At 40.0% G+C, this 15,323-nt stretch overlaps 1 protein-coding gene across 1 annotated transcript; it reads left to right on the top strand.

The window, feature by feature from the left end:
* The first annotated feature begins 257 nt into the window (after window positions 1-257).
* On the top strand, window positions 258-13,059 carry LOC130096901 (FERM domain-containing protein 7). The gene is made up of 12 exons (XM_056263591.1): window positions 258-418; window positions 2,887-2,991; window positions 3,627-3,669; window positions 4,706-4,784; window positions 4,881-4,978; window positions 5,101-5,215; window positions 5,345-5,492; window positions 6,871-6,966; window positions 7,586-7,749; window positions 8,718-8,786; window positions 11,293-11,368; window positions 11,441-13,059. The coding sequence occupies exons 1-12, from the start codon at window positions 290-292 to the stop codon at window positions 12,497-12,499; spliced, it is 2,181 nt and encodes a 726-aa protein (XP_056119566.1). The 5' UTR covers window positions 258-289; the 3' UTR covers window positions 12,500-13,059.
* Window positions 13,060-15,323: the final 2,264 nt, after the last annotated feature.

Here is a 15,323-nt window from a genome sequence, read left to right as displayed (position 1 = left end):
TATTTTTAATTGCACTAATATTTCACAATATTACTGTTTTTCAGTATTTTTGATCAATACTTGATTGTAACGCGTGTGGTGTAGATGCTCTGCACTGAGATCAGATACAGTAGTGCTGCTGATGCTGCTCAGTTTAAGAACAGGATGCGTGAACAGTCGTCACGAGACCGCCGCGCGCTACTCCCTCACTACAGCTGCAGCATCAAACCGATAATGATTCACATTATGGACACTCTGTCCTTTATTTAAATGAAAAAAGTGTGGTGTTTAAAGCCTAAAGGTGCAGAAGATGGGGGATAAGTTCGAGTTGCTGAAGACACCTGTCAATAGGACAGCTGCGCGGAAGAAGAACAAGAACGAGAAACTGCGATTACGCGTCATCTTCTTAGACGACAGCGAGAGAGTTTTCGAGGTGGAGGTGAGAAATAATATATATATTTATACAGGACGGGGCAAGTTGTCACAATGGAGCTGTCTGAGGTAACTATAAGGTCCGCAAACGCTTGTTTTCTCTGATTTTGTATGCTGGTTTCAAACACCTTTTTTTAAACCTGCGGTTCTCTAACCGGGATTTTTTTTTTTTTTTTTTTTTTTTTTTTTTTTGTGACTCCAAACTAACATTCAGTAGCATTTTTGTATATAGCCTATATATTGTGTAAACAAATGAATAATAAAACCACACTGGCATGCATTCAGACATAGGTTCAGCTGCATAATGAAGACTTTAACTGTGTAGACATAGTTTTCATAAATGTCAGGTTAGGGCAAGTTGCCATATGCATATTTACTTGTTGCCCATATAATAGTTTAATATACCGTATCTGTATGTTACATTTTCCACTTAGGCCTATGTTTGATCAATTGTTCAAAATTGTTTTGCAGTTTAAATTTTTACCCTATAGTGTGACAACTCTATTGAAGCATGTTGTCAAAAAAAGACAGAATGTGTTCAGTGAACTGTATTTTTATTTTTATGGGAAATAAAAGTGTAGCTTTTATGTGCCTGAGACTGAGAGCTATTTGGCAATGGCTTTCAAAAATAACCCTAGCCTGTGAAATGTTCAGTGAAGTAAAAAGTGTGACAACAACAAGCCTGGTCTAATTACATTTTGCAATGTTTCTTTCCCTGGTAAATAATCACTGAAGTATTTGTAGCTGGTAACAAGGACAATACATATTTTTGACATTTAATATGTTTGCAATAATGCATCTCTTTTAAATCAAAGTTTCCTCATTTAAAAAGTAATTCTTTAAAAATCAAAACAGGCTATATTCTTTGTCAACACATATACTTGTGGTCTAGTTTGTGTGTGTGAGGGTTTCTCTCACTTTTGCTGTGTTTTGCTTGTAAAGGAGCATCATTTCATGTCCCATTATCTGCTTGCTGCTTCTGCTTCATGGGGGATGCTCTGTGTGTGTGTGTGTGTGTGTGTGTACGTGCCTGGGGGTTTTCACTGCTTTTGCACAGCACAATCTTGTCCTACGAGTCAGAAAAAGCAGGTGAGATATAAAGTCAGGGTGGTGGAGAGATGGACCGAAAAAAAGGAAAGAGAGTGAGTGAATCAGTGAGTGAGTGAATGAGTGAGTGAGAGAGTTAGTGCCCGTGAGGCATGTGTGTGTCTGAATAGGGGTAAATATCATGGCCTACACCGAACAGAAGCTTGTCCTGGCCTCATTCCAGAGAGCATGCCAGCATTCCCCTACACCCTCAGGCAAAATAGGCAATTAGTATAGAGGCAGTGAAAAATACAAGAAATCAGAGAGAAAGATGTCAGGTTGTAGAGAGACGATCCGTTGTTTGAATCGATATTTGGACAACAGAATGTAATTTCAGCATTTTAGTGGTGCTTGCTATTATTGTTTTTTAATACTGAGGTTTAGGTTTTTTTTTTATGTGTATTAAATAATGACATGAATGGTACCTTAGATTGTGTGGCTTGTTGATGACAGCTGTGCTAGAAAAGACTTAAAAACAGGTCAAATATCTTGTATATTCACATAAAAAGAGGGAAATATCTGGTGACCAGGCTGTTTTAGTAACCAACCACCCAGAGCATCTAGCAAGTGCTTCAATACAGGTGACTAACCAGTGTTGTTGTCGTTAAAAGGCATTTTCGTTAGCTGAAATTAATCTGAAATACAATAAAACATAAATATTAGAAGATAGGCCAGTCACATTTTCTGTATTATTTGATTGTATTCCCTAGACACTGGATTAAAGTGCATGTTCAATGATGATTCACTGTCGAAAATAGCATTTGTGCTGAATAAACATTACAAAAAAGCATCATGTCTTCACACATATTTACAAAGTATGTATATTCTGACGTAACTTCACCCTGCCCTGAAATTCACAGATCTTTCTGTATTTTTTTGTACTGTGGTCTATGTTTCAACCTCTCTATCTCACACTTGTTCCTTTAGACTTTATCCCTCTATCTTCTTTTGTTCCTTGTCTTTGACAAGATAATGGGGAGGTTATATGCCCCGCTGTCACAGTAAATACAGGGTTTAGTGACACATCCTCACACACATATGTGCCCACAAACACACTCATCAGATAGCAACCCTGTATTTTGAGGCTGACTCAGTGAGCATCTGACTTCCCCATAATCCTGTTTGAGCAGTTCAGTTGCTGCAGATTCAATTACCAGAGAAAGTTGCTCTAACAGTCACATTCTGCTCAAATCGCATCACCATCTCATTAACACCCGCATTAAGTAATAGCGATGGAAGAAAGAAGCAAATCCGAGGAGTAATTTCACAGTGACACTGCAGTCACATCAATCAAAAGTAACATTAATGCTGGCAGCACTGAGACCAGTATAAAATTCCATGTAAGATGTTTAAGTATTCTGTGGTTTATTCTTCTTCATCTTCCTTCAGAGAAAGATTCTGGGTTCTGATTTCTTCAATAAGGTGTGTGGTCATCTAAAGCTGCTGGAGAAGGAGTACTTTGGCCTAGAGTTCCGTCACCATACTGGCAGCTATGTGAGTCCTTTGACCTGTCAATGATGTCAATAACAGTGTTTGAACATAAACAGCAGAGTCTAGCCCTTAAAGGAATAGTTCAGCACCCTAAAAAAAAAGCATGTTGTCATCATTTGCTCACCCTTATGGAACACAAAAAAGACATTTTCAATAATGAAGTTGGTCATAGGTAGAACTATTAAGGATGTAAGCATCATAAAAGTGACCCATATGATTTACGCTATATTTTGAGTCTTTTTAAGTCTAATAAAGATAGCTTTCCATGATGAACTGACAGAAATTATAGCCATTGCCCATTGAAGATTTTGAAATCTGCCCAATTCTTTGCAGTGACTTCATGTGAGAAGTAGCGATGACCTTTTGAGTGTGAGATTTTTAATGGGTTTATCCAGTTCACAAAACTGATCTGAGTGAGTTGGTCACAAATCAAAATTGATCAGTGATCTCATTATCAGTGAAAAATGACTTTAAATTTAGTCTGTAGAAAATACAGAGCTACATCAGGTTGAACAATGACAGCATTTTTATTTTTGGGTGAACTGTCCCTTGAAACAGTTGCTTTATCCACACTTGTCAAATGGAGATTTGCATGCTACAATAGGAAATTAAATCATGTCTTAATGTTTATTATACAGGTCTGGCTTGAACTACTGAAACCAGTAACTAAGCAAATCAAAAGTAAGTTGTCTAGTGGTCGTTTTGTGTCAAGGTCCACTTTATTAATTTTCAATTGATTATTTGTTCAGCAAATGCATGTTAACTTATAACTTATAATACTGGTGAATGGTGTGCCAATTTTAGTCAAGTTTTATTGGCAAGGAAAAAGGATTTAGAGGTCAAATTGATACACTTAATATATTTTAGGATATCTGCTATCTATATAAATTAGAATAGAGCATCTGCAACATTGGGCCATAAAATCATTCAGTCATGAGCCATTTCAGTTGCATCCAACTCTTAGTGATTCTATGGGTCATCACTTGCCATACGCGAGAGTCAATTTACTTGGCAGTGATTTTTACGGAATAGGTCACAGGGTCTTCCCCAACCCCATTACATGGCTTGGGATTCACACACACATACACACACCAATGGACACATTTTTAGCTTCTCCAATTCATTTCTACTGCATGTTAAGGGACTGTGGGGGAAACTGGAGCCCGAAAGGAAACCCCCGCAGACACAGCGACTCGAACCAGGCAACCTCCTTGCTGTGAGGCGACAGTCCTACCCACTGTACCACCTGGGCCATAAATAGGGCATCTAAAAAAAAAAAGAAGTTATTTAGAAATCTAAAACTTGCCCCCAAAACACTTTGACATAGCACTCATTATACTGGCCATGTAGAAAACTCCACGAACAGCTAAAAAGGCTGCATGTCAGCAGCATTTTTTTTGCAAATGAACATACTTTTAAAAATACATTAAAATACTGTATCTTGTGAATGTACCCCCTGGCACATCTTACCCCACTTTCTAGATGCTTTCTGTATCCCCTCATATGAATATGTGGTCTCAGAAGTTAGTATTCACCAATTACTAATTCAGTTTTTATTTTATTTTATTTTTTTAAGTTTTTATTTACCATCCCAGATGCATACCCATTAACTATCACTGTCCACTTGATCCTTTGCCTTTAGTTAATATTAAAAGTTATTAATAAAGTAGGTTTAATGCTATTTTATGGGTCAAATAAGATTGTGTACTTTCCATAGATACCAGTGATGTGGCGTTCCATTTTATAGTGAAATTTTTCCCTCCTGACCCAGGACAACTGCAGAGAGGCTTAACCAGGTAAACCCCAAGCACATGATTATCTGATATATAGACCGATAAATAGATGGTAATAGGTGATATGAGTTCAGTCTGACTGCTGCCTCTTTTATACAGGTATCTGTTTGCCCTTCAGATCAAACAGGATCTGTCAAATGGCAGCCTCACCTGTAACGACAACAGCGCCGCCCTGCTGGTCTCTCATATACTGCAAGGTAGCTCCTTTCACAGTATCTCATTGAAAGTTTACATCCCATCAAAATACAAAGCTTCCAAATCTTATCAGTTTGATTATCATATACAGTTTACGGTTTTCCCTCTCTATTCCCCTTTGTAGCAGAAATTGGGGATTATGATGACGAGTTGGATGCACATCATCTTGAAAATAAGCAATATGTGCCAAACCAGGAGTACTTAGATCACAAAATCATTCGCTTTCACAAAAAGCATAGGTAACATACCGTACGAGCATACCAAAATGATATTTCCATTAACATACAGCTCTTATAATGTACAGTATGCCATGACAGATGTCTAATTGAACATCTTTAATTTTGTCCATTAACTTAATTTGCTGACAGAGGTCACACTCCTGCTGAATCAGATGTGCATTTGCTGGAGGTTGCCCGCAAAATGGACATGTACGGGATCCGCCCTCACCCTGCCCATGATGGAGAAGACATGAGAATCAACCTCGCTGTCACACATATGGGGGTACTCGTTTTTCAGGTACAGTACAAAAATATATGCTTAAACTTAAATTAAGATTAACGCACAATTTGAAAGACGCATCAGAACAAATATACACAACAACCCTAAATGCAGCTAAGAAATACACTCACCTAAAGGATTATTAGGAACACCTGTTCAATTTCTCATTAATGCAATTATCTAATCAACCAATCACATGGCAGTTGCTTCAATGCATTTAGGGGTGTGGTCCTGGTCAAGACAATCTCCTGATCTCCAAACTGAATGTCAGAATGGGAAAGAAAGGTGATTTAAGCAATTTTGAGCGTGGCATGGTTGTTGGTGCCAGACGGGCCGGTCTGAGTATTTCACAATCTCCTCAGTTACTGGGATTTTCACGCACAACCATTTCTAGGGTTTACAAAGAATGCAGTGAAAAGGGAAAAACATCCTGATGCGGCAGTCCTGTGGGCGAAAATGCCTTGTTGATGCTAGAGGTCAGAGGAGAATGGAACGACTGATTCAAGCTGATAGAAGAGCAACTTTGACTGAAATAACCACTCGTTACAACCAAGGTATGCAGCAAAGCATTTGTGAAGCCACAACACGCACAACCTTGAGGCGGATGGGCTACAACAGCAGAAGACCCCACCGGGTACAACTCATCTCCACTACAAATAGGAAAAAGAGGCTACAATTTGCAAGAGCTCACCAAAATTGGACAGTTGAAGACTGGAAAAATGTTGCCTGGTCTGATGAGTCTCGATCTCTGTTGAGACATTCAGATGGTAGAGTCAGAATTTGGCGTAAACAAAATGAGAACATGGATCCATCATGCCTTGTTACCACTGTGCAGGCTGGTGGTGGTGGTGTAATGGTGTGGGGGATGTTTTCTTGGCACACTTTAGGCCCCTTAGTGCCAATCGGGCATCGTTTAAATGCCACGGCCCACCTGAGCATTGTTTCTGACCATGTCCATCCCTTTATGGCCACCATGTACCCATCCTCTGATGGCTAGTTCCAGCAGGATAATGCACCATGTCACAAAGCTCGAATCATTTCAAATTGGTTTCTTGAACATGACAATGAGTTCACTGTACTAAAATGGCCCCCACAGTCACCAGATCTCAACCCAATAGAGCATCTTTGGGATGTGGTGGAACGGGAGCTTCGTGCCCTGGATGTGCATCCCACAAATCTCCATCAACTGCAAGATGCTATCCTATCAATATGGGCCAACATTTCTAAAGTATGCTTTCAGCACCTTGTTGAATCAATGCCACGTAGAATTAAGGCAGTTCTGAAGGCGAAAGGGGGTCAAACACAGTATTAGTATGGTGTTCCTAATAATCCTTTAGGTGAGTGTATAAACTCTCTCTTACATGTTTAAATATTTAACATCTTATACCGTTATCAGGGAAACACAAAGATCAATACCTTCAGCTGGGCCAAGATCCGTAAGCTGAGCTTCAAGAGGAAAAATTTCCTTATCAAACTCCACACTGAAACTGGGGTGAGACAGAAACTATCCCTCCATTACGACCACTGTTTGGAAACTGGGGGGAAAAGAATTTAATAGTTCCTCTGCAACACTTCAAATTATATTTCTCCTCATATATTATATCTGCAACATTAGTGCTGACTTCTAGATTTACATTTAGTCATTTAGCAGACGTTTTTATCCAAAGCTGGCAGACTTACAAATGAGGAACAGCAGAAGCAATTTATCATGAGAGAGACAACAATGTGATAGAAAAGAAAAGAAAGATAAACCAGATAAAAAAAGCAGACAGATGCACAACTTTTGTTTATCTTCTTAAATATTCAGTACCAATAAATTTACATTTACATGTATGCAGAGGCTTCTATGCAAAATAAACTTACATTGGATTCAAGGTACACATTTGATCAGTTCATGCATTCCCTGGGAATCAAAGCCATTACCTTGATGTTGCTAGCGGAGGCCTCTACTTTTGAGCTACAGGAAGGGAAAATTTATTATTTATTATTATTTAGTATTTAGTCAATAGTATTGGAATGTGTTTCTAATAAGATAGCATCTGAAAGCATAAAAAAAGTCTGAAAATGCTTTAACAATCTTAATCTGTCATTCACTCAACTCTAACTGTTAGCCTTCGAGGAGGGACACTGTTGAATTTTCCATGGCCAGCAGAGATGTGTGTAAGGCGTTTTGGAAAATGTGTGTGGAGTATCACGCTTTCTTCAGACTTGCGGAGGAGCCCAAGTCACATCAAAAGTCCATTCTGTCCAGCAAAGGATCCAGTTTCAGATACAGGTGTGTGTGAGAGAGAACGACTTTAGATATGTGGAATGCAATAAGAAGCCCCAGTTGTTTAATACTTTATGCTATGATCCTTACTAAGCATCTTCCATGAACCCTCTAATGAAGATATTAAATAGAGCAGTTCTAATCTTTTTTTATGAACACACAACTAGGCGACATTAGCGCGATATGACAAAGTTGAGAATAGTTTAACTTGATGCAAATGAGCAGCAATGTGGCGACATGATCAGATACTATAGTTGAGTGAAGGCTAGATGGAGAGGTAATGTCAGTGTGGGATTTTACTCTTCTATATGATGTGTCTCTGCCCACATGCATGAAAGATTATGTGTAGAAAACCGTATCAGAAACTGTCAGCATTCTGAGCTAGATTTATTCATCTATTGAGAAACATTCATTTTGTTCAGGTCATGATGCATCATGGACTGCTGGATTTTATATACACAGGAGAACATTCATTTGCAGCAGAAAACTGCATGAAAAAATGATTGTAAAAATAGAATAGTATCTTTTTCTTAATATTAAACTGATAAAAAATAACAGTTAAGACTTTTACATTGTTACTAAAAAAATCTATTTCAAATAAATGTGCTTCCTTTGAACTTTCTATTCATCAAAGAATCCAGGGGGGGGAAAAATCAAATCAAACAAATCAGATAAAATAAAAACAGCCTTGGTGAGCATAAGGAAACTTCTTTTCAAAATATTACAAAATCTTACCAACCCCAAATATTTGAATGGTAGTGTATACCAGCCCATTAGTGATTCGTTTTTCAAAAGCTCTGGCCAGTTATGCAATCCACAAATAACGTTAGGACATCCAGTGGCAGGGAATCCAAATATTCAAGAAAATCACTCTCTGTGTGAACAAGACTTGATGAGATTCTTTTTGCACCATGGACCTCAGCAACAATAGTCTTGTAAAAATTATTTTTCTGCTTTCGGTTGTGGTATTGTAGTGGCAGGACACAGAAGCAACTTCTTGAGTGTGTGGGCTCTGGAGGCAAGAAACATTTGACTTTTGAAAGGTAAGATGTTATGTTGGGTGTTGTTGAGAAAACGTTTCTGCATAAATTTTGTGTGTGAATTTTTTTTTTCTTCTGTGCCACTAGTGGGACTAAAGGTAATAGCAAAAATGATATATAATGGTTTCCCAAACACTCTTGCAGTCTTCTATTTGATTATACAATTAGGTAGCCTTAAAGCTGCAGTAGGGAGTTTTGAGAAAACGTTGACTTAGCCTGAAAATTTGAACAAGCACAACTTACAGGTCCCACCCCCTTGCTCTCTGCTGCGCTACAGCCCTCCCTCCACAGCTCGTCCTCCACAGCGGAGCCTGTCGTGAACGCACAGGCTAGTAAACAAGGCCACCCATAACGGCGGATGAAAAGTTATATGGCACATTCACTAATAGGGACTAAACGTCAATAATATGCTTTACATTGACTATGGCCTGCCCATACTTTTGGCGCTTTTCCACTACACAGTACCAGCTCGCCTCGGCTCGGCTCGGCTCGACTCGCCTTTGTTTGGTTTTCCACTGTGTAAAAGTTGTACCTGTACCTGCTTTCGGGTACTTTTTTTCGTACCACCTCCGGCGAGGTTCTAAGCGAGCTAAGGCGAGCTAAGCCGATACTAAAATGTGACGTGAAAACAATGCCGACTGCTGATTGGTCACAGAGAATCTGCGTCATCATTGCACGCGCCAGATGGAGTATCCAGAATAACCCCGTCTTTTTTAAATAGTTTGGCCAGAGATAGTTACTAAACTTACTACTATTATTATGGCAACTCGGAAGAATACGCCGTGGTCAAACGAGGAGGTGCAGACATTCCTTTGTTTGGTTGCCGAAGAGAGGATCCAGCGAGAGCTTGATGGGGCAACGAGGAACGAAATGCGTCGCTATGACGACCGGGTACTATTTGTGGCGGTACTTTCTGCAATGGAAAACGGAGCGAAAAGCGAGCCGAGTCGAGGCGAGCCAAGGCGAGTCGAGTCGAGTCGAGCTGGTACTGGTAATGGAAAAGCGCCATTTGACTACAAACTTGGTCCTCAAATCATTATGTATTTGGCAATACATGTAATGTAACTTTATGACGTTGTACTCTTTCTATAAGTTATAAATAGCTAGTAAGATAACGTTAATATAACGGTAACTAACGTTACAGTATGTAAGTAATAATTCTAGCGATATATAATGCTAGATAAGGTGTGCTAGTACATTATTTCAGCAACATGACAAGCCAGTGAATTAGCAGGTTTCAATTGTTGCTTAGCAGAGTGCGTGACATTTTATCTACATGTTAGAGATAGAGTTAGAGCTAGAGTTTTGACACCGAGTCAACTGTGTAATTCTTTCTTTTTCGCTTGGTTATCGTCATCAGTCTTTTTCCTTTTACCTCTTTGTTTTATGAGCAGGTGTCACTCGAGAATTGGCAGTTTAGGTTGTTTCTCCGTCATAAGCACAGCTGCAGCACGCCGGCAATCTTGAGTTTGAACGATGGCTCGCGCAACGCGCTGTGCAAGAGAGGGGTGTGATCAGCGCGTACACGAGAGTGATTGACAGTGCTAAGACATTCCTCCTGGCTCTGATTGGTTGTTTCTGACCGGGAGCGTGTATTTCTTGCAAATGGCAATAGGACCACTAGGAGGAGCCAGAGGAGCTTGATTTTTACACAGATTATCTGTCTCATATTCTACTGTCAGGACATAATGACAGTTTTAGCAAATACATGTTTTCAAAAGTTACCTACAGGAGCTTTAACTAACACCACTGGTTGGGTCAACGTTACTACAGTATATTGAGCCACTCAAACTAAGCACAATTCTGAAACCTACAACGTCATGGACAGACAAATGATGACCACTCCAAGTCCACAAGACCACAAGTACACATCAAGCGCACCATTTGGGACAGGAACCAACAGAGCAATGTTAAAAGCACCACAAAGTTTACGTCTTTTGAGAAAGTCAACCTACAATTGGTTTAAAGTTGTCTCTGAACATTAAACTGGGATGCGTTTTAACATTTTCCCTTTTAATGCTTGGTACACATTGTATGATTTTTGGTCTCAGATGAAAGATGACCAATCCTGGCGATTTCTGTGGTCAAAAATTGACATGCCAAGTTGGCCTCTTTTCCCTAGCCATGACCGCGCCCATATTCTCATCTTTCGCTTCCTCCTCTTTTTTCAGCGCACATAAAAACCACAATTGCCAAAGTGCGATTCATTTTGTTCTATTTGCTCCATTTTACCACTAGCGCATGCTGATGATGTGTTAGTCTTCTATTCTAACTTGCGTCGCACCCTGCGATTCTATAGGTGTCAAGATCGTACAGTCTACATACGTGTCGTACCCAAGTTTATAAGATCCATGTCGTACAGTGTGATTTGTAAGGATCTTGTAGGATTGATGAAATTGCACAGTCTATAGCAGGCATAAGTTACAAGAATAGATTCTTTAGGAAATTGGACAGTGCTGTACGTGTTTGTTTTTCATCGCATCTACAGCCCGTTTTGCACTTTTTTCAGAAGTTACTGCAAGTCTGAATATGACACTCGACAGTGCAGATCCTCTCCTGACATACTAACTGACGTCTCTAAGCAGGTATTGTACTTGTTTCTTACATTTCAGATGTGTATTTGAATCCACATGTTCTCACGTTTCTTTCTCACATAGCTGTACGAGCATCTACCTCCTGGCCAAACTGTTGCTGGGCAACAGAGTCAACAGACAGGCGTAGCAAAGCGCAGCCTATCTGCGATGGAAGTCATGTTCACTAATGAGCCTGAGCGATCCAGGCCCTTGTCAAGAAATCCTGCCTTCTCAAGCAACTCTGCCTCGCCCAAGCTTCGTTCCCTGTCTACATCAGGAGTAGAACATCGTGGTAGAGGAGCCCAGAGACAGAAGGCAAAGAGACGATTGTCTCCTAACGCCCAGCATCTCGTGCTCCTCTATCCTAACGCGCCCCACCTCCAGTTCCACCCTGTGCTGCCCACTTTCCCACTCACCACTCACCCTTACCTACTGCAAGACCATACGTCTTCATCCCTAGACCGCCTCCCTCAAACCCATCACAACCATGTGCCTCTGCAATACTTTCCCAGACAAATTGCCCACTCGTCCTTGCCGTCCTCTTGCTTGTCGCCACAACTTCAGAAGCAGCAGGAAAGGCTCCGTCCTGCTGGCCTGGGATTAGCCGAATCGAGACTGTACCCCAGAGGAGGACCAGGGCTGAGGGCTGGGTTGAATAGGAAGCTGGACTTGAATAGAGTGGAAGCAGGCCATTACAGCGACGACTCCTCCTTTCAGACCGGCTTGCCGCGCCGAGCCTCAAGCCAACCAGACTTCAAATTCCAGCGACCTACACTTGCCTCAAACGCCGCTGCATACGCATCCGAGTATCGCCCACTGGGATATTATCCACATCTTTCTCGACACCACGTTCCTGCCAGGCCCACCTACCTTCCTCTAAGTCCTGCCCCTCTCCCGGAAAGACCCACTTCTTTATGTGTACTCGGCACAAGTAGTTATAGTGATTCGGATTCAGACACCTTCTACCCATACTTTCCTGCATTGGGTAAAGTGGTACGTTCTGGACCACTGGCACGCATGCGCTTCTCTTCTGGAAGCCTCCAACTTGATGAAGAGGATGGAGAGGGAGAGGAAGAGGACTCGGATTGCCCGAATGATCAGGAAAACACAACTATTACCACTGTTAAGGTGATGAAGTTGTAGTAGCCACGCTTCGAATTTTGGACCTGAATGATGGGGCTCAACAAATAAAATAAACTGTTAAGTCCTGCAGACATTGCACTCTCAGAAGAAATGGTACAAATCTGTCAGGTTGCGGTACCCTTTCCAAAGGTACACCATTTAGCCCTTAAAGCCTATAAGGGTACTCCCCCAGTGATTTTGTACCTTTTTCTGAGAGTGTGTGGTAGTAACAAAAACAGAGGGCCACATTATTAATCAGGTGACATACAGTAAGGTAATATTTCTGTAAATAAGAAAAAAGGAGACGTATTTTAAGTCAATTTGCATCTCTGATCTAAGGCCCTGCTTACACCTGGTATTAAAGGTGTATTGTGTAATATTTAGGAGGATCTGTAGACAGAAATGCAATATAATATACATAACTATGTTTTCAGTGGTGTATAAAGACCTCACATAATGAACCGTTATGTTTTTATTACCTTAGATTGAGCCATTTCTATCTATATACACCGTGGGTCCCCTTACATTGAAATAGCCATTTTGCGCCGACATGTTTCTACAGTAGCCCTAAACGGACAAACGCATTTTGTCACTACGTTGTTCTTCGTGCAAAGTAGTTAGCTAAAGTCAGCGAATATGACACAGAACAAGTAACAATCAATTTCGGAATAACATCGTTTTACTGAATAATAAAGTAAACATAATTTCTTAATGTATCTTTGTAAAGAAACCTCATTGCTTAACTGGCTACTCTCTGCTGTCTCAGACGATGACATATTTTCCTGTCAGATACCGTAACTTTTGTTGGTTGCAATTCGCAACCTCACCACTAGATGCCGCTAATAATCACACACTGCACCTTTAATATGCGTTTTGGTGGATCGGATCACAAGTGGAGGATGCTAAATAAAATGTGGTTGAATGTGTTTGAACAGCCACAAAAGACCATCAACTCTCCGCCTACTGATTTAATGCGCGCTGTAGCCAGATGGGATTTACACTTTGTCGAGCCAAGACTCAAGTTTGGTTTGAAGAAGAAAAACTCACCAAGCACAATTTTTCTAATACGCACAGCGTTCGGTGTGGTCTTACGGCTATTCAGAGCAAAAACAAAATCATCAAGCATCATGCTATCCGTGTGGTTTTCCGTCGTCTCCGTGTCCATTAGATCGAAAGATCTGAAAAACCTATTTACCCAAATAGAGGTCTCTGCAGACGGTAATAGGAGTTACCAGATCAGGGGGCGAGGCCATAAACAGAGGGGCGTTTTCAACCGCGTTACCTGATTTGCCCACGTCACAGTGTGGGTAGGTCTTAGGGGTGGGGTCGGGAGAAGGGCATCATTTTCATTGCATGATTTATAAACACCCACCAGTGTGAAAACACCCACAAATTTAGAAACACCCACTTTTGTTCCGCAGAGACCTCCTACTCTATTTACCCGCCCATAGACCCTCCCCTTGAAGAAATCTAGACAGAAGTGATTGAAAATGGACAAAAGAGACAGATTAAAACACGGGCGTAAACGGGTATGTGTCTGCCTCGTCTACTTGTGATGATCCGATCGACCAAAACGCATCTTAATACCAGGTATAAACAAGGCCTAGTTATATTTTGTTGTAAGCTGCTGCTGTGAATTTATGTAAATGTATAGTTCAACCTGATATGAACATTCTGTCATCATTTACTCACCCTCATGTCCGTCCAAACCTGTTTGGCTTTCTTCTGTGGAGTACAAGAAAAAACCGATGAACTGGATCAATCAGATACCTGAATGAATCATTCAGAATGATTGAAAAGATCCGAGTCAAAAGACTCAACAAATAAATCAGACATGAAAACACTTGCTAAGATTTCCTTCAAAACTGTGCTGCATGGAATTTGAAACAACATGAGATGAGGTTCTGTAAACGATGACTAAAGTGTCTTGGGTAAACTATACCCTTAATTAGTCATTATTTCATAAAATGTACTAACCATGTACTGAGTGACTAATCATGTGGTGATTCTGAGTAAATCTTAATTTTCAGGAAACATAAAGCCAAGTCCATGTTTATGTAACTAATAAATATGGATTCTGTTAGCTAAAATTTAAAACAGATTATCAGATGTTTGTGTAATGGGATTGGGAAAATACTAGCAATTCTTTCTTTGACATTTGTGCTACCAGTGATATGTATTTAAAACATTTTTGCAAGGATGTGAAATTTTGTCAATAAATTAGGTATGTAATTTATTGCAAAGTCAAGCTCATTTAGCACTACAAGGTTGCATTTTAAGTATAAGTATACTGTACTCAACTTCTATCTGCCTACAAAGATAATCACTTGCACACATTTCCTTTTGCTTAAAGTGCATGCTAATAAATACAAATTTAAAATTGCTTTATTTATATAATTTCTTTGGCGTTTTTAACATATAACCTTTTAAAAATGTTAAGAACATAGTCCTCTGAAAAGAAAGTACACCCAATACAGTCAGATCTAAAAGGAGTCACAGCAAAAAAAGTCCATACATGTTATAAATAATGTTAATCTAACATTACGTGACAACCATCACAAAACAGATTGTGCTAGCATTATTTTTTGAAGGGCATTCTCATTCAGTTTTATTGCTGTAGCTCAAAATCAAGTGCATGAACTGATAAAATGAATACCTTGAATGTATGCACTGCAAGTCGCTTTGCATAAAATTAATAAATGAATTTAGCCAAAAAGAGCATCAGCATTTGATTAACCTTAACATTGTACTCACTGAATCACTGCTATAGCTTGGAAACCCTACAAATGAGTTTCACCTCACTTTTTTATTACGTTTCGTCTGTTGTCATAATTTTGTAAACGGT

This window comes from Rhinichthys klamathensis, unplaced genomic scaffold (genome assembly GCF_029890125.1).
Source record: "Rhinichthys klamathensis goyatoka isolate OS25496 unplaced genomic scaffold, OSU_Roscu_1.1 h1tg000208l_1, whole genome shotgun sequence".
Classification (NCBI taxonomy): domain Eukaryota; kingdom Metazoa; phylum Chordata; class Actinopteri; order Cypriniformes; family Leuciscidae; genus Rhinichthys; species Rhinichthys klamathensis.
This window is presented reverse-complemented; position numbering and strand designations above follow the sequence as displayed.